The 20,609-nt window shown below is 35.8% G+C and overlaps 1 protein-coding gene across 9 annotated transcripts in view; it reads right to left on the bottom strand.

The window, feature by feature from the left end:
* The window catches only part of ANKRD28 (ankyrin repeat domain 28), a 177,224-nt gene that overhangs the window by 16,295 nt on the left and 140,320 nt on the right, over nt 1-20,609 (bottom strand). For all 9 annotated transcript variants that reach the window (XM_045856627.1, XM_045856629.1, XM_045856630.1 and 6 more), the window contains 12 exons: nt 20,407-20,485; nt 19,454-19,568; nt 18,142-18,224; nt 16,571-16,634; nt 15,101-15,169; nt 12,829-12,969; nt 8,277-8,388; nt 7,260-7,286; nt 6,764-6,838; nt 4,430-4,631; nt 530-617; nt 170-287 (listed from right to left, as the gene is read on the bottom strand). In XM_045856627.1, coding sequence (XP_045712583.1) covers nt 170-287; nt 530-617; nt 4,430-4,631; nt 6,764-6,838; nt 7,260-7,286; nt 8,277-8,388; nt 12,829-12,969; nt 15,101-15,169; nt 16,571-16,634; nt 18,142-18,224; nt 19,454-19,568; nt 20,407-20,485 — 1,173 coding nt within the window. The remainder of the gene's footprint in view (nt 1-169; nt 288-529; nt 618-4,429; nt 4,632-6,763; nt 6,839-7,259; nt 7,287-8,276; nt 8,389-12,828; nt 12,970-15,100; nt 15,170-16,570; nt 16,635-18,141; nt 18,225-19,453; nt 19,569-20,406; nt 20,486-20,609) is intronic.

The following is a 20,609-nucleotide window of genomic DNA, read 5'->3' as shown; positions in this document are numbered from 1 at the left end:
TATGCTTTGTAGTTGTTTAAAATTAGCATTCTAAAACTACGGTACTGAAAGAAACAGTAAAGACTGCTACAAATTTAATTTAAAAACAAACAAACACAGCCTAGTTCAGTTTTAGGCAAAATGAGGCCACAGAAACATTTTGAAAGGAAATGGGATTATTTCTGCTTACCCCTCGGTGCAATGCTGTCCTCCCCCATTTATCTTTGGCATCTACGTTGGCTCCTTTGTTCAGCAGTGAGTAAACACAGTCTGTGTGCCCGTTGAGAACAGAAAGCATCAGAGGGGTCCTGAGCAACAACAGGAAGAGCTTCAGCGTTAACCACTTAAGACTCCACTCTATGAAAACCAAAGTGTATTCACCTGTTTCCTAAATATTCCTTCTTGTAATGCAATTTTAAAGTATGCTTCATTAAAAAACTGTATTTGATGTTGTTACTCAGTTACGTACTATGACAGGCTTACTAAAACAGGGGCAAAAAGTATTAACAATAAACATATTAAAAATAATTTAAATGTTATTAAAACTTACTGTCCATTTCCATCTTGAATATCTACAGCATTCTGTGGTTCTGCATTTCCTATTAGTAGTCGTAAGCATTCTGAGTGACCATTTGTTGCTGTAAAGTAATATTTAAAAATTTCATTAATTATATGTAATAATAAACTAGAAAATGTCCATCTTAGAGCATACTTTCTAGATATAATTTTGGGATGGTTTCACTGAATTTAATAAACAAGAAAGAAAAAAATGTCTATAGATATAAGAAAGTCTCCATTGCTTGCAATGATAAAACTGAATAGATATAAATTCCTTATGGTAAATCACGGCCATACCCACGCCCCATTATGTGCCCTGCTAGGAGTATGATCATTTTATTTAGCTTTCTTATGGTGGCAATGTGGTCAGGGAAGGTGGACTGCCTCCAGCCAAGGGATGAAATCATGATGAGACCAACTCAATCACAGTAACTCCTCTTTTGCCAGTGACTGGTTTTAAAGTGAGTACTGGTCCAGTTTTGACCACAGAGATGTTAAGAAGTCTAGAGGGCTTCTGGGAAATATTTTTATTCTGGATAATGAACAGTCCTCCTTCACCCCTGATTTTAGATGTGATCCTACAGAGAAGCAGCAGCCACTCTGTGACATGAGTGCAAAGGCAAGGGGACAACAGAGAATCCTCAAGGGTTCTGACACCACTGCAGACACTAACCCTGGAACTGACCTATCTCTGGACACTTTAGGTGAGACTAAACTCTGTCACTTAACCCACCTTTTAGTTGGTCATTATAAAAGAACTATAGTTCACTTCCAGAAAAAAAAAGTCTCAGCATCTTTTTCACGACTTACTAGTAAGATGCTCCCTTACAAGCAGATCTCCAAATCTGAAAGGCATCTACAGGACTAAGGCTTGCATTTACTGAAAAAACAGGCATTTACTAGTAACCTGTAGCTCTTTTTTTCGGTGGCTAGGACATACAGAGTATAAGACACTGGTTACTTCTGAGGGGCTGGCTAATGTCTTTGTTCAGTGTTTAAATATTAAAGAATGAAAATACGCCACTGAAAGCGTTAAATGAACACTGCAAGTAAGGTGTACTTTTTCAAGTTGCAGAATGATATATAATCTCCCTATTTTTTTGAATAATAGAAAATGATAGCATTTTAACCCTTTGTTCTTATAGTATAGCAGTTTATATTCATATATTAATTAAGAGTTTTAACCTATTATTAAAATTTCTGTTTTTAAACTCTGCGTGCATATCTGACAATTTCTGAAAGGTTGCTCTGGAATAACAGGTAGCTTTACCGATAGTCTTCTAAAAATGCAAGTTTCCCAAAAAACTAGAAGCAAAGCCCAATATTCAAATGTGTCCTTAAGGATCACCTTAAAAATCAACTAAGTGAAATGAATCTAATTAAACTGGGGATGAGAAAAATGCTTAGGACTTCCAGCCAAGATGGAGTAGTAGGTAGATACACTCTGCCTCCTCACACAACCAGGAGGAGGACAACAACAAATTTTAAAACAAAAAATAACCAGGACTGCCAGAAAATGGAACTGTATGGAAGTCCGACAACCGAGGAGTTAATGAAGAAACATTCATCCAGATCAGTAGGATGGGCAGAGACAGGCAGCCAGTGGAACTGGGTCGGGTGAAGCAGTGGTTGATGGACTGGGTGAGTCTACAGCTGGCAGACTAGGCGGTCCCACATTTGCATGTGGATAAACTGGTAGGAACAACTGGGGAGTGAGACAGACTGTGCAATCCAGGGTTCCAGCACAGGGAAATAAAGCCTCAAAACCTCTGACTGTAAAAACCTGTAGGGGGTGAGGTGGCAGGAGAAACTCCCAGCCTCACAGTATAGTCCACTGGGAAGACCCACAGGGTCCTAGAAAAAACACAAACCCACCCACCCAGGAATCAGCATCAGAGGGCCCAATTTGCTTATGGGAAGCAGGGGAAGTGACTGAAAGCCAGCTGAGAGCCAAGCAAGCAGTACTGTTCCCTCTTGGACTCCTCCCCCACATACTGTGCCATAACGCAGAGACGTGAGTTGCTCTGGGCTGGTGAATGTCTGAGTCTCTACCGCTTACTATGTATTAGGTGTGGAGACAAAAATATATGGCCCAAATGAAAGAACAGATCAAAGCTCTAAAAACAGGACTAAGCAATGAAGAAATAGCCAACCTATCAAATGCAGAGTTCAAAACACTGGTAATCAGGATGCTCACAGAAATGGTTGAGTATGGTTATGAAATAGAAGTAGAAGTAAAGCTATGAAAAATGAAATAAAGGAAAATGTACAGAGAACCAACAGTGACGGGAAAGAAACAGGGACTCAAATCAATGATTTGGAGCAGAAGGAAGAAATAAACATTCAACCAGAGCAGAATGAAGAAACATGAATTCAAAAAAATGAGGAGGCTTATGAATCTATAGGACAACTTTTAAATGTTCCAAACTTTGAACCTAGGGGTGCCAGAAGGAGATGAGGAAGAGCAACAAATTGAAAACTTATCTGAACAAATAATGAAGGAGAACTTCCCCAATCTGGTGAAAAAAATAAGACTTCCAAGAAATCCCGGAAGCTCAATGAGTTCCAGTGAAGTTGGACCCAAGGAAGCATACACCAAGACACATCATAATTACATTACTCAAGATTAAAGATAAGGAGAGAATCCTAAAAGCAGCAAGAGAAAAGGACACAGTTACCTACAAAGGAGTTCCCATAAGACTGTCAGCTGATTTCTCAACAGAAACCTTGCAGGCAAGAAGGGGCTGGAAAGAAGGATTCAAAGTCATGAAAGATAAGGACCTACATCCAAGATTACTCTAACCAGCAAAGCTATCATTTACAATGAAGGGGCAGATAAAGTGCTTCCCAGATAAGGTGAAGTTAAAGGAGTTCATCATTATCAAGCCCTTATTATATGAAATGTTTAAGGGACTTATCTAAGAAAAAGATGATCAAATATATGAACAGTATATTCATAAAATGACAACAGACTCACAACTATGAACTGAACCTAAAAAAACAAAAAACAAGAAAACAAAAGCAAACTAAGCAAACAACTAGAACAGGAACAGAATCACAGAAATGGAGATCACATGGAAGGTTATCAGGAGGGAGGTGGAGGGGGGAGAGTAGGGGAAAGGTACAGGGAATAAGAAGCATAAATGGTAGGTACGAAATAGACAGGGGGAGGTTAAGAATAGTATGGGAGATGGAGAAGCTGAAGAACTTTTATGTATGACCCATGGACACAAAGTAAGGTGGGGGAATGATGGTGGGAGGGCAGGTGCAAGGTGGAGGGGAATAAAGGAGAGAAAAGAAATGGGACAACTGTAATAACATAATCAATAAAATATATTTTTTAAAAAAGAACAGAAAAATGCTTGGAAATAGGTTTAAGTGTACCAGTCTTGGTTATTTAAAATGAATACCACCTTGTAGTAATTTCTGTAGAGAATCCGCATCTGGTAATGATACTCAGATGGTACCGAGTCATCACAATGATATGGTTACATGCTTTTGCATTTTCACACATCTGCAACATCACAAAATTACACCAGAGTAGGTCTTGCATAAGGTAGGTGTTTTATAACTAAATAAATGTTTAATTCAGCACGCTGGTATAGTAAGTCAAAATGTTTATCAACCGTTAAAGCAAAAGCACAAACAAACCTAAAACAACTTCCACTAAAAAGTAAAAACTATTGTATTGTTTTGCTAATAAAGTACTTCAGAGTTAGACTTACATAAATCCAATTTCTAAGGTAGGCAATGATTTTACTGTTTAGAATATAGTAAAAATAGGAAGTCTAGTGGGGAGGAAGGAACAGAAAGACAAAGCAAAGAGTCAACTGAAAAAGAAGAGTATTAGACAGGAAGCGGTAAATAAAATCATGCATAGTGTTTTGCATACCTGCAGCATGTATAGGCGTTCTCTTCAAAACGTAATCTTTGACTAAGATTGAGGCTCCCTGATTGATGAGTACGTCCACACATTCAACATGGCCCTTAAATGCTGCAAGATCTAAGGGTGTTCTTCCACTATTATTTCTCACATCAAGATCTAACAAAGACTGTACCAATACTTCCAATGCTTGATGGTGACCATGGTAGGCCTAGGATAAATAAAAATATAAGTTAAAAAAACTACACATATTTAGACTGACTTCCCAGATACTCTGGAAAACATAAAGAAGTAAGCAAATTTGTCTTCACATTATATTTGAGATAACCCAAAATTTCTGTACTGAGAATTCAAAATGTTAACTATACATTTTTAAACAATCAAGTAATAGACTACAGTGTTAGGGAATAAATATTCTGCAAATAACAACTCAAATGATATGATCTTTTCATGAGTCTACAATGTCTGGTTCATGGCAGACATTCAATGGATGTATGACAGGGATTCAATTAAAACTTTCATCCTAAATCTATGATTCCAAAGTCTCTGTTTTCAATCACAGTTCAATGCTCCTCTTAACTCCCTGATAAAACCTCACCATACTCAAAGTAGAAACAGTCGGCAACTGAAGTTAAGCTAGTACTTGAGTCTTCTGATTTTTCAAATTAAAAGGACTACCTCTACTGCATAATATGACAAATCTCCAAGTAAACATTTCTTTTAGCAAAATACTTAGACCCTGCTTAAATAATTACAACATGCCAGGCATTGTCCTAGCTGTACAACAGAGTAAGAATATTTAAAGATCTGTCAGATGGAAGTCCTGCTTTTTACACAGTTTGATAAAAGGACTTTACAGATAATTCATTTAAAAAACCAACATGTCAACTGAACATTTGTTCTCATTGGACTAGCCACCGAGCAGGACGTAAAGCAGTAACAAGGCAGTTCTGGCATGAAAGGAATGTTCTCTCTAGTTCACTCACACTGCCATTTTGTAGCTAAAGGATTTTCGTAAGTTATTATTTGATACTATTCACACCTAAAGATGAGCAAATAGGTGAATTATCACATGTGACTTTTTCACTGGGAATTAAAAAAAACAACATAAAATTCTACCATACTTGAGCTAAATCTCACTTGCTCCTAATCTGGAAAAAAAAAAGATACTAGATATGAAAAAAAGATGCTAAAAGATACTAGCTGGAAGATGGCTCTGCACTGCATTCCAGGGCTGTAAAGCCATTTCTAGTGGAAATGTCAGAAAGTACCAGCAAGAAGCAAAGTTGTTCTAGGCCTTACTGAGCTCTCTGATGTTTCTGGCTATCTCAAAGATTTACGTGACTGGAGATCACTGAGCTCTGCGGTCTTAGGATCACACTTAGTCTTGTTGCTCACAAGAACTGCCTAGTCATCTGCTCAGATGTCACTTCTTGCCACCAACAGTAAAATGGCTATTTTCTCCATGCTGGCTTTGTCCTCTGCATGACTTATTTACTACACAACTCTGGAGAGTAGACAGTATTTCCAAAGACTCAAACGGCAAGAAAGCAGAAAACTTCAGCATGCCTTCTTATTCAGGACATGGAAGTGGTGAGAAAAACAAAGCAGAGGAGTCAATGTGCATGTGTCAGCGCTAGAAAATATGCAAGGAGAATATTAAGATAAAGATAGTAATAGTCTATGTGAGAAGAAACAATTAAATGGATCATTGAACTTGGGAGTAATCCACACTAACTTCAGTAACACCTTGTAACAGTGGCCCCCCACCTTTGTTGCGGCACACCAGGGACCGGTTTTGTGGAAGACATTTTTTTCCACGGTCGGGGGCAGGAGCTGGGATTCAGGCAGTAATTGAGCAAAGCTTTGCTCCGTCACCAAAACTCACCTCCTGCTGTGTGGCCTGGTTCCGAACAGGCCACAGACTGGTACTGGTCTGCAGCCAGCTGGGGGACTGGGGATCCCTGCTCTAAAAGCATTTTACTATACTTAAAAATCAGAGGTTTCACAAATAGCTAGTGACAGTACCCAAGACTCCTGATTCTCAAAGTTCCCACCCTTCCCTCAACTGTACCATGCTTTGTTTCACAACCAAATTCTTCCTTTAGGACTTCCTTTAGGAATCCCTGTCACACATCCTTTAGGGGAAGCCAAAAGAATATTTAAAACAAAATAAAACAAAAAAGTGCATTCAAGAATTATCTGATTAAGGAAGTTCTTAAAGTTTTAATTCCATGATCATCATTACATGGACCAAAAGTTCTGGGTGCTAGTTTGAGTCAACACAGACAGACATATTTTCAGTAAACCAGCCATCGAGTTGGCTGTGAAAGTAGTACTTACAGCCAAGTGCAAAGGGCTTATTGTTGCTCTATTGTCTGAATCACTCAGCATGTCTGTTCCAGAGGTTTCCATTAACTGAGAAATAAAAGCATTGTAAACGTCAAAAATGATACTTTCAGATATACTATAGCAGTTATTCCCACTCCCTTCTCCCCAGATTAAAATCCACTTTGGAGTTTACCCCGATACTTGAATATGAATTAAAAAATCTCAGACCCTTAATATCATAAAAACTCGACTAAGCAAGTTTATCGAACAGATCATCCTGAAAGTGTGGTGAGCCCCACAACCTAAGAGTTTTGAGGGAGGGTTATATACTAAGAGCTTGAGGGAAATGCTGTTTAATTACCACCAAGTAACACCTGCCCCCTTACATGATTTCTGTCACTATTTTGTTCCTAGGAATGTGTAAAAGAGGTTACAGCTTTAGTGAGAGCAGACAAATAAATAATTATAACAGTCTACACAGCAGTGGGTAAAAAGGATTAATACTTACAACATCTAAAGGAGTTTCACTTGCAATCTGAAATGAAATTAAAAAAAATATTTAGTTTAGAAAGTATTCATGTATGTAAGAGAGATAAATGTTCACTACAGCTCTCTATTTACATAGGACTTCATTAAATTCAATTCTGAACCTTTGCTTCCCTTGTCTCCAAAATTAAGTTTTTTAAATAAGCAATGGTATAAGCTATTAGACCACAAATTTAGATATATGAGTCTAACATTTTAGTCTAAAGATACCATAGTAACCTAAGAAAATATTTGTTATTTCTGTAGCATGATTTTAAATGCTATATTAAATGTCAATTTCCTTTTTCCATTTTTTTATACCCACTCTCCTTGAATTTTATTTCCACTTGAAGGGAAGCAATGTTTAATACAATTTATAAGGTAAGTATAAATAAAGACACTTTTAACTTGAAACATCTGTTATACACCTAAGAAATCATTTAATGATTGTATGTAAGTAAGTAATGTATGTATGTATGATTGTAAGGGTTGTACGTGTGTATATTCAAGAATGAGAGCACAGTTGAAATAAAAGGTTTCTTTAAAGAAGTAGAGTCTTCCTTATTAGGAGGGATTGCTAAAAAAACAAACAAACAAACAAACAAAAAACCAGGCCTTTCACAATTCCTATATATTGAGGGAAGCTTCCCCTCATAGGGACGTTTATTTCTTATTTAAGACATGGTTGTATTTCTTCAGAAACACCTGGAAAACATTTATTTAAAGGGGTGGAAGGTGTAAATGCTACACAGATCTGGGCAATATAAGGGAGGGACATAAGTTGTCCTGTTCAGAAACCTTACTTTATCCTTTCTTTTGTAAAGGGAAAAGAGAATGACAGATATCTTACTGAGGCAAGTATGAATTCAATAGGTATATGGATTCTAAAAATGTTAAAAAAGCAATGAAACTTGTTTATTGATCCATTTACTCTCATTTTCATTAAATTATTAGAATATAAACTCACATTCGTTCTTCTACCAGCATTCAGAAACCTTACCAGTTGAAGACATAGACGGTGACCATAAGCAGCTGAATAATGCACTGCATTGTATCCTTGCTTATCCCGAATCCCTGGGTTTGCATCATTTCTTAGTAAGTATTCCAGGCACCTATTGGTAAAAACGACATATCCAAAATTATAAACCCTGAATTTTCACCAGTGACAAAAACTGACTTTTTTCTTATATCTGAGTAATTTAAAATCATAAATATACCTATATTATAATAAATGGTCATTGAAAAAATATTGACTGCATCATAAAAATACAAACAAAATGTTCACAAGGGAATCTTCCAAGGTCTGTCGGCAAGGGTAGGGCACCCAAGGGCTATTTTTCACAGTCACTGTCTATGGGACCACCTACTCCAAACTATGTCTGCTTCGATTAAACTGAAGTTGGCAAACATTTTGCTCACCTATCTGGAACAGTGAGTATATTATCTCATTAGGAGACTCAAAGAAGGACACAAACAAAACTTCACAAAACCAGTCAGAATTCAATGATCTTCAGACAATTATAATTGAACAACAATTAAAAAAAAAAGTGAGCTGTAATGAAGGGAGGTGTAATCTTTTTGCTGGTTAGGAAAAAAAAAATGATTTTGAATCCCCTCCCGCTCCCGTTTCTCTCTCTAAAATCAGTAAAATCATATCATCAGGTGAGGACTTAAACAGAATTAAAAGTAACAAGACTAGTGTTTATTTGGTGTTCATAAACGAGCTCTGAGGGCGCTCCAGGAAGCACTTCCGGCAGAGTGCAACCCTGTGCACAGTCTTCCCGGTGCCCAGCTCAACAGTCCCGCTCACCGGGGTGAGGGAAAGACCTGCAGGGCTAGAGGGCAGTCTCACTGCTCTACAGGCACAAACATGTCACTCCGGGCTTATCTATCAGAGAAAAGAACTATTTTAAGATAACTTGCTGATACACGAGTGCTAAAAAAAAAGATTTATTTAAGGAAAGCAAAACAAGTAGGTAAGTTCATGTTCACTTTCTAAAGTAGGGGGCATGTCTCAAAGCATTATTTACAGTAACTAGTTCAAGTTACAGCATTAAATGGTTTGAAATAATTTAACTGTTATACATACAGTAGTTTCTATCAAATCACATTATTTCTTTAAATTTTTACATTCAAACTACTCAGAGGACTGGTCTGTAATGAAATGAAGACTGAGGGTTGACTGACAGTGATAAAATCCCTTGTACTGACAGGGCTTTCAGACTCTGCTAAGTAATTTTGTAACTATTTTGTGAGATAAGCATTATTTGTAGCAAATGAAAAACTGCTGACAGAAAAATTAAAAAGTTGTTCCAAATCTGTTGGCTAGAATATGGTGAAGCAAGGACTAGACCCTCAGCAATTCTCTTCATCTAGAGTTCTTTCCATGCTACCGAATGTTTCAGCACAAGGATTAATGAGTTAGAGTGATAGATACTTTAACCTGGGTGCTTGCAAAATTACTTGATCTTGAAAATCTGCACCTTACTTTTAATTCAATAATAAGGCAGAGAGAGAGTCTAATTTATTTTTCCTGATTGTTAGTTAACACATGCTTATTTTATAAAATTCAGAAAACGGAATGAAGACTTTCTATAATCTCCTTCTCCTAAAATAAATTATGTATGCAAATATGGAGGAATATTTATGACCAAATAGCTAAGTAATAAACTATATTTATTGTTAAAATTCACCTTCATTTAATGTTAGACAAGTAAGTATTCTCATTCCAATTAAGCACATAATTTAGATTACAGCACATTTCAAACACTGAAATTTCTCTTACTCTTCCCTTACCACCCATGAACTTCTACCACTGAGATCTGGTACAACTTCAGTCTGATTCAAACGCGTGTGTCCCATGCGTAAGGACTACTCGGCCAAAGGCAGGGGATGTAGCACTATCACCAGGGGACCTCCTTCGTTCAGCCTGCCCCCATTACGAAACACAGTAGTGTCTGCTCCCATCAAAAAACAAACCAAAAAAAGTCAAAGTTAACCCTTATGGGAAGATTATAATGGGACCAGTACTATTTGAAGCAATCCAGATATTCTATACCTCATTCGGCCATGAGTTAGATCAGATTATCCCCACTTCACAGAAAAAATGGACCCAGAGGGGTTAAGCATCCTGCCCAAGGTCCCACAAGTGGCAGAGGCAGGCTCAAACCCAATGCTGTCTTGCACACATAGAGGGAATCAGTTTAACAAGGCTGCTGAATATAAAGTCCTATACGAGAGTCAAATGTCTCTCTCTGTATTACAACACATATTATTTTTAAGATAATTTATTTTGGCAATAAAAATATCAAATATTTAGGAACAAATGAAAGGATTGTAAAACTTATAATCAGAAAACTATGTAATTTCATTTATATAAGGTTCAAAACGGACAATAAACAATGCTGTAAGTCAAAATATCTCACTTTTGTGAAAAATGCCAAATATTACCATAAAAGTAATCTCAGTGAAATATCAGAAACATTTATATACCATTATGCAACTACAGGAGAAGCTACAGAAAGACATATATAGCGGTCTTCAATTTTGATTAGACTGTGAGAGACATGTTCCAAAACATAAACAACTTTTCCTCAGGATGTTGACAGGGGATTAGCAAACGATCCCGAAGAAAACCAACCAACAAACACACATTATTAAATAATAGTGACTTGAAGCCAAGGAGAATATGTTTCTTCCTTTAGAAAATACTTCACTCTTTGGCAAAGTATCAATTATGTCAGATTATCTTATTATCCAACCTATTCCTGGGAATTAAATCCTTGGAATTTAGAAAAATAAATCAACACTTTAATGCTACCATTTACGCTTCCAAAACAATCACTTATTGAAAGAATGGTTCTGGTATCCTAAAATAATTACTGGGGTTTATAGCTTCCCGAAGGTTCCCTGGGAACAAATCACTGAGTCAATAAATGATGGCATTAGATGGGCCCTCTGGGATACCAGAACTTCAAAGATAAGAAAAGAGGCTCCAAGAAAACAGTGCTAGATTCCTTTATATATACAATCTCACTCCATTTTCCTCACAGTTCTAAGAAGTAGGTTTCACTCTAATTTTCCAGAGAGTTTTGCTTAGCAGTTACTTGCTCTGGCTCAAAGATGTGTAACATGGAGATCCCAAGACTTAAACTGGGTCTTTTGGATTCCAAAGCTCATGTTCTTTCTAGCATATCAGGCTGCCTGGGGTTGATACTGAGAATTAAGGGTTTAAATAATAAATATCACTAGCCTAAATCTATCTGTATGTAATTATTTTGGTACATATGAAATTATATAGTGATATATTCCTACAAACAGAAAATACATTTTCCTAGTGCCTTCAAAATTAAAATTTTATAACCCAACATAACAAAGTGTTACAGAAACAGCTTTAAAATTAATTACAGAATTTATAATAAATTAACATTTGTGAGTAATACCATCAAGTTCTGCTTTTTAAAAATGAGAAACAGTTCTATGTTAAAGGCAATTTCCTTGAAGTATATTTTATGAAGTCTTTCTCCAGAAGACCTTATAAGGTTTTTCCTAAAGATATTTTCATTCTTCACTGACACAGACACCTGGAGAATGCCACAGACACTGAAGATCTCTTTTCTGTCTCCAATGAGTTTATTTTTTCAAGGTAGCAATAAACAATGGTAGGCAAAAGTAGGTTTATAGTTATAAGTATACAAAACAGAGTTCATTATTAAAGTACTATAAAATGGGCCTAATCAACTTTAAGTGAACATTAATTATGAAAAAATTTGTCTCCCATTCTTTTGTTCTTATTCATTCTATTTATTTAATTTACTGATTTTAGAGAGAGAAGGAGAAAGAAAAACATTGATCTGTTGTTCCACTTATTTATGTATTCATGGGCTGATTCTTGTATGTGCCCTGACTGGGAATTGAACCTGCAACTTTGGCACATTGGGACAATGCTCTTACCAAATGAGCTACCAGACCAAGGCTTCATTCAGTCATTCTTGGTCATTTTTTACTTACTCCATTATCCCATTTACTTATTTAAGCAATATTTAATACCAGCTATGTGCCAGGCTTTGCCACTTCAACGACTCTCTTTTATGGGTACTTTACAAGGATCCCTTGCACATATGAACCCTCTACATCTGCAGGGTAGTGCTATTCCAATCTCTGCCCCATCCTCTGAGAGCATGGTCCATGTACCTCTTCTCTTTCCCTTTCTCTTTCCCTATTATATACTCAAGACTGTTGCCTTTGAGAAGTCGGATGGAAAAAACATGGAGGTGTGATTAAGATGTGCTTTTGGCAAGGAGAAGAGACCTTTATCTTTCTTCCACCAGATTAGTCAACAAGAAGGTATTGAATAGAAATAGCTAAAAATAACTATGGTTAATGAATAATTATGAAACTAATTTATTTCTCACACTAGAGACTTAAGGGAAGATAATCAACAACAAAAAATACAAAACGGAAATAAAAATCTGCAATAAAAATGGCCATCCATATGGAAGATGCTGGTTTATAGGAACAACAATCCTTCATTCTCACCACATGATACTTACTTGCCATCTGTGTCTGACGTCGCGGCATAATGCAGGGGTGTGCATCCTCTTTCATCAAGGTCATTCACACTGGCTCCTGATCCCACAAGAGCAAACAGGCACTGGTAATTGCAGTTGGCAGCAGCATAGTGCAGTGGAGATCTTTTGTAAATGTAAGAAAAATAAAAAGGGCACAGAGGAGTAAACACGAGCACAGTAGACTCTTTCTTACTCCACTCAGTTACAAATACTGTATTTATAAGTGAGCCTGAGATTGACTTCTGCCAGAAACAAGTCTTTTGGAGGGCTGAACAGAAAGCTGGAGAAAAGTTAGGTGGCAGAAGACCTCTAAGAACTGGAAATTAGAAACACAGTCTCTAGATAGCAACAATTCCAATCTTTTGAGTGAAATACAGACACCCTCCCTATTCTGTTCAGAAACTTGGGAACTTTTATTTTAACAAAGCATCCTCTATACTAACAAATAGTAATTAGGTATTGTTTAGAAGAGCTCTATTCGATCTTAAATTGTTTATTCCCATTGTTGTTACATAATTCAATAAAACATTATATAAATTGATGAAAACAATGTTTCACAGTACAGAGGTAGCAGCTTCTGTTCATATTGCAGTAGAGGAATAAAAGGTAAGAGAAAATATAGGAACATTAAAAAGAATGCTCAGTTATATCCACTATCTGACAGAGCTGTAAAGTAATACAGATTTTTGAAGTAAAAACTGCATAATTTTGAAAACTGTTCACTATTCAGAAGAGTTAGAGCACTGTTTTAATTTCTAAAGACTGAATATTCATAGCCTATTTCTTTTCCAGTTACTGAAATGAAACAGAATGTTACTAAATTTAGAAGTCCCTGTCTTTGGATTACAAAGCTATGATTCTGTCCCTGGGGGCGGGGGGAGGAGGAGGAGGAGGAGAAAAGGAGGAAAGGAGGGAAGGAGGGAAAAAGAAAGGAAAAGGAGGGGGAAGAAGAGGAGGGGGAAGAGAGAAAACAGAAAAGTGAAGGTCAAATTTAGCCCACTATTTATGGCATTTTCCCGAAACACTTACCAAGTGAAATGATAGCAAATCATTATTTACTTTATTGGTTAATAATATGGTATAGTAACAGTATTTTAAAAAATGCAATTAACTGAACTACTTTCAAGCTTTCATACTTAGAATGTGCTTCAGAAGTTCTATTTGTAGTATAGAATGCTTCAAGTCCCATGAATTAACTAATATAAGGTGGATTAAAGCAATTCACTAGAAAAATATTGCATTCCAAAGCCAAATAAAGTGATTTTTGATTTTGCAGGTCATTAGTTCCTTCCATCTGCATGCTTATGAGAGAAGTCTGTTACTAGTTTCTTTTCTTTTCTTATATGCTTTTTTGATTCCCTACCATACATAATTCTGTTTACCTCTGCACTGGCCTAATCACATTTCCTTCTTACACCCACCCTTTTTTTGTCATATACACTTTGATACAATTCTCAAACTCTTGACACATGCACTTTTGCTCATATTGCTACCTGTTTTTCAAACCCATTCAAACTGCCTTCAATCCTTACTAATATGGTTCTAACACAGTCTGGGTCAATTCCTATTCTAAGTAACTTAGTAGATAATGGTGGCTTTAAGTACTGCTACCACAAATGCTAGTAATGAGGCCTGGGTTTGAACACTGAAAATGAGGACTGGCTGAATGACTACAAATGGACTCTGTCATTTCACAGGTGCTTTTCTGCAAATCACACTCAGGGAGTGTGTGTGGATATGCTGATATGTGTATATGGGTATGTGGGGAATTACAGGAGAGGAAAAAGAAAAATTACACATATAATTTGTCATTTCCTCCCTCTTTGTAGCACTCTGTATCCAATCGTGGGCAATACTTTCTCTGACAAAGGAATGACTTGAGGGAAAGGAGAACTATACCGTTCAGTTCTGGGTCTCCTGAGTTTGTTTCTTGAAGGCACCATATTTCCCTGGTTTTATATTTCCATGGCTATAATTACGGGAGGAGGAAGAATGGTATCGATCGGTACAGAAGTGCGTAGAAGGTAAAGCTGTGGCTGACGGCCTCAGGCTGTGGCAGGTGCTCAGGTGGAAGACCGTGGGTAGGAATGAATATTTGAAAGTTATTGACTTAACCGGGCTTCTCAGTGAATCATGATCACAGAGCAAAAGCTGCTGGATCGTTCAGATAATTCTCAGAAGCCAGTTAGAAGGTCAAGTAAGTCATTAAGTAATATTAATTAGGCTCTACAGAAGAAATGTTATCACACCTTACCTCCCAAATTTGTCCTTTTTGTTGAAGTCCGCACCAGTATTCAGCAGAAGGTTTAGGCATTCCAAATTCCTACCCAGGGAAAAATAGAAGACTTCATTGTCAGTAATTTTATAATGTAATTGGTAGGTTTAAATATGTATAAAAGAATGTTTCCAAATGATGGTAAGTAAAATGACATAATTTTCAGTTCATGAAGAATAAAAACATGAAAATTCACTTTATCTAAAATTTAAACAATTATATACATACATGTTGTACACTGATAGGAAATAACAAATGAATCATTTTGTCACTATTTAAAAAGAAGTTCGCATTTGTAAAGGAGTGCCTAAAGAGTTTTTAGGAACTTTTAAATTATAATTAAATGGTTTAAATTTAAGTGTTTTTTAATACTAAATTGAATTAAAATGGGTTAAAAAAAACCCCTGAAAATAAGGATAATGTCCCAAATTAGCTTTCCTCTATCTTCTCCTATATATGCTTACTTGCTTCAATGTATCCTTCATTAAAATTATGAGCATACATTGCATGCATGAATATTTCTACAACCTAATTTTCATAAACTTGAATATCAACTTACTATATCACTATGAAAACTATAACTGCCAAACAACCAGAAATTCATATTATCTGTTGTCCCTCTCTCTGTAGGCAGCTAATGTGGATGCCAGCTTCTCTGGAGTCACTGGAAGACCAAGCGGACGGAGTCTCACGTTCACAATGCATCTCTACAACTGAGACTGGGCTAGTGGTAGCCTTGGTTCAGCACACTTGTCCTCTGAAATCACTACTGATTTTTAAGGAATTATTACTGGGAATAAAATTCTTGCAAATACCCTTTTGATAAGTCATCATATGAATTAAATGGCTTATCACAGAGTTAGGATCTAAATTATCAGAAGCATTAGATTAGCAGCATGCTTCAGAGACTTTAGTTTTAGTTGAAATTTTCTTGTTCATTCAAACCAACTGCCTAGTTTCCCCTAGTAGTAATATTTAAAACTTAGTCCAAAATCTTTCAATGTCAAATTTTCCGTATCATATATATTAGCCCTGAGTAGAAGAGGCAAGACAGAAACAGGCTATCAACACTTCCTGCCCCGCCCCTCCCGAAATTATGATTAAAAAACCCCAAACACATTCTCAAAGAATATTAGTATTACTTAGAATGCTCCCGATGTTTTAATGCTCTCACTGGAGGAACCAGACTTTTCATTAAATCATTTTCTCTTGTAAAAAGCAATACTCCCTTTTGTAGCTTTGTGCTATCTCTCTCCCTCAAAATTTATGACTTAGGTGGATAAAGATTAAAAAAGCAATTTCTACTACTCTGGACTTTCTTCTTCCAAACCACCCTTGTCATGTTTTCTATTTTGAGGTAGCCCAGAACCAATAAAGAGAAACAAAGATAAGAGAAAAACTGCCATGATCAATTACCTGTTTCTTAAAATAGTAAATATTTTAACATACCCTCCAGCTGCAGCTGCATGTAGACAGGTCCTACCGAAATCATCTGGGGTATCTATATCAAATCCTACAAGAAGAATACATTTTATATGTAATATCATTATTATAGATGTTATTTTATATTACAGTATTATGTCAAGAAATGTCAAGAGTCATACACACCCCACTCTCGAACTGTGAATTACAAATAGTTTAAAAATTATTGAAAATAGACTAATAATGTACAATATTACAGAAAATTACCACTAAAAATCTTGAGGGTTTTAGATAAGCGCTAGTGACCTTGTTTAAAAACTACGGACACTTGAAACTAACATATTATTGTGTACCAACTGCAAGTGGAAAAAGTTTTTAAAATAAAAATGAATAAAAACCATAGGATACAATGAAATATTATTGATCAATAAAGAAAAATACTGTTAATGTTACAACATGGAGAACTGTTGAGAACATTTTGCTACGTGAAAGAAATCTGTCAGAAAAGACCACATCCTGAGTGATTCCAGGCCTATGAACTGTCCAGAATAGGCACATTTAGAGAGACAGAAAGTAGATTAGTAGTTGCTTAGGGCTAGAGGAGGAAGGAAATGGGGATCAGCTGCTAATGGGGTTTTCTTTTAGGAGGAAATAAATACGTTCTAAAACTGATTGTAGTGATGGTTACATACCTTAGAGAACAGACTAAAAAAGCACGAATAAACTTTAAATTGGGTGAATTGGGTGATATGTGAATTATATATTAATGAAAATTTTTTACAAGTCATATTTATTACGAAAACTGAGACGAGATTTCAGAGTTCTCTTTCATAGATGAATGGGTATGTGTGAATACTTATGCCCCCCCGACACTTTTAAAACTCAAAATGGAATTAACTCACCTAAGGATTATCATTTAAGAAAAACTCAGAAGTGTCTGTCTCACAATATGTCAATTTTCACTGAAACTTTCTCATAATTCTTTCAGCAGTTATGAGTATTAATATGTATAAAATCTGTCCAACTTTCTTAAAACTCTGAGAAAGAGTATCATTTAAAATCAATTAATTCTTATATATTTAGTAATCCTATGCATTGAATAAGGACCACAGTTTTATAGTAATATTTATAGACAGCTACTGATTCAGTTTTATTTCAAACTGACTATGATCACGTTATTTTGAAATAATAATTAAATAACATAAATAATTTCACAAACCTAGAAGATACTGAAAGATGGCTATCAGCTCTTTAAAAGGGAAGCATGCAAATGAAGATATTTTGCTTCTAGTCATAAAGAGACCATCCAAAAAGATTACCATTCAGTGAACAGAAGCTGCTCTAGAAATATTTCACATCCCATTCCTCAACTAACAGACAGAAGGAAATCACTGGAAAAATAAAACCCTTCCCCGAGATGAAGAGAAAATTGAATCTTAAAATTAAATGACTCAACATTTTCTAAGAGGAGTTAACAAAGGATTCACACTTGGAGATATCTATATGTAATTTTGGAAGAACAGAATAAAGAAACTGTATTAAAGTAGGGGGTAGGGGGCGGGAAGACAACAGAGTCAGTCTGCAAAGGTCCCACTTACCAGAAGAGAGAAGCTTCCTGCAGCAATCTGAAAAACCACTTAAGGCTGCCAAGTGGAGGGGGAACATTCCATGTATGCCACGCCTGAAGTAAAAAGGATAGTATCCTTAATTAATACAAGAAAAACACAATCATTTACATAAATCACAAAGAAACTAAAAGGGAAAAGATAGACAAGTCAAAATCTTAACTTTTGGAGAGCAATTTGGCAAAAGATTAAAGGTGGGCATAATTTATAATCCACTGTCTCTAGATAGTAGTTTGCACTGCTGTCATCATAAATTTGTTGTGTATGGGGGTGGGGACGATCATGGGCTTGTAGGGTGTTCACCAGTGCCCCTGGGCTCTACCTACAGTATATGCCAGTAACATCCTCCTCCCTAAATTATGACAATCAAAAATGTTTCTGGACATTTGCCTAGAGTACAAAACCCATTCTCCCTTCCTCACCATTGATGATCATTATAAGGCAGTTCACTACAATTTTTGTAATAGTAAAAAGCTGGGAGCAACTTATGTTTGTAAACAAAGTGAGCAAACTGTGATATCTTTATACAGAAATTAAATCTTATAAAATGAATTAACTAGTCACTTGTAGAGATGTAAAAAAAAGGTCCAAATTTATATCTATATGGCTAAGTCAACAACTTCATGTACAAACAAATGTACAGAAACATTATCACTTATAGAAAGTTTAAAAGAAGGTTTAAAATATATTAATACATAAATGTAATAGAATTATAAAAACATACATAGAAATCCAAGTTAAGTAGGTGCTTCCTTCTGCAGAGCATGCAAGAAAACTCATCTTTTGAACAAATCTTACATGGACATTTTAACATGTAAAGTTGATAAAAGTGGGCTGTCCCGACCAAAGCTGGGGTCACTAAATCCTTTGTAGCAGCTACCAAGGAATCCCTAAACTCTGTAGCACCAAGTCTGAAAACCACTATCTAGAGACAGTATTACTTTGATGAAAAAAGTATTCAGTATATGCACTTTTTTTTTGTCTTTTATTTAGATTAAAAAGAAATAAACCACAAAAATTAGAAGCTCTGATCAAAACTGTATAATCTAGAAAGAACTGGGGTTAAAAATATATACAAATACTCTATGCTGGCTTACCAAATGAAATCGTATCAAGTATTCTATTCTACCATATCCTATACACAAAAAGGAGAAAAAAAGCTCCAGCAATTAGTACAATGTTGAGGACAAAAATCCACAACTCTACTCGAAATATCTAGGCAACTGCAGTTCGCTTCCTTGTGTGTTTTCCTGTCACAGCTATCGACACCTTGGTGAGTACTTACTTTGCAGTGTCAGCACCACTTGTAATAAGAGTGTTGATTAGCAGCTCATGGCCGTACCTTGCTGCTATGTGCAAAGGGGTGTTTCCATTCTTATCCTCACAGTCAATTACAGCTCCTGCAATAAAGGACATACTATCAGACACTAGGCTACATAAAGATCAAAACAAATCTATTACAGGGAAAGCAAGATAAAGTGCTATATTCAAGCACAACTAATGGATATAGTAATTTCGTACACAGATTTCATTCAAAGTACACATTGGTCCAGGCACTTGAGTTATAGATTTTATACTTAAGAGATCTGGGATCCAATGTTTGGAAACCACTGTATTAAAACAAAATTAAACACACTTCTTTATGACAAGACTTTTCAGAACTTTAATGTGCACACTCTTTGTCTGCTCACCAAGTATTTGAGCATGAACCTGTTCCTACTTTTCCCCTGCAAAACCATTAACAGCTATTATCTTAAGGACCACTAACAAACAGTTTCTTGGAACATGGCTTGGGAAACACTGCTTTAAAATAATGCACCTAAGGTTAGCTTGCCTAGTATTAATTCAAGTGCAAAGTTATACAAGGTCAGAAAATAAATGAAAATCCTAGAAATAGTTCAAAATATTCAAAAGGTGAAAAAAGATATTTGTAACAGAATTTTGTTTATATATAATACACACTGCAGCGGAAAGGCAGAGTTTTCTCTTCAGCAATGTTTTAAAAAAGCCAACACTAACTGCTAGAGAAATGATATTTATAGTCCAGGGGAAAAAACAAAAATAAGTGAAAAAAATTATGAAAGATATATGTGGCATTTCATATTCTTTATTATTTGATTTTCTTGAGATCTGATATCAAATGTTAAAAATATACACTATGACAATTCCTCAATACCATTCACTTTGTAGATGTTTTTACTACATTTAAGAAAAAAAACAAACAGAAATACTTTTTACCACTCTGGATAATGGTTTGTGATCTGGAGAATCTACCGTGGAGGGCAGTCATGTGCAGTGGTGTTTTCCCATCTTTGCTCTGAAATAATCAAACAGAAGAAATTTAAAATGATTGTTCCATCCATATTATGGAATCCTTAGTTTTATTTTGAATATCCTCTTATATTTTTATTTTGTAAAATTATTACTTAAGCATTAAGCTT

Source organism: Phyllostomus hastatus, unplaced genomic scaffold, assembly GCF_019186645.2.
Source record: "Phyllostomus hastatus isolate PE091 unplaced genomic scaffold, TTU_PhHast_1.1 phas_scaffold_129, whole genome shotgun sequence".
Taxonomy (NCBI): domain Eukaryota; kingdom Metazoa; phylum Chordata; class Mammalia; order Chiroptera; family Phyllostomidae; genus Phyllostomus; species Phyllostomus hastatus.
Note: the sequence above shows the minus strand (reverse complement) of the source record. Positions and strands in the feature narration are given on the sequence as shown.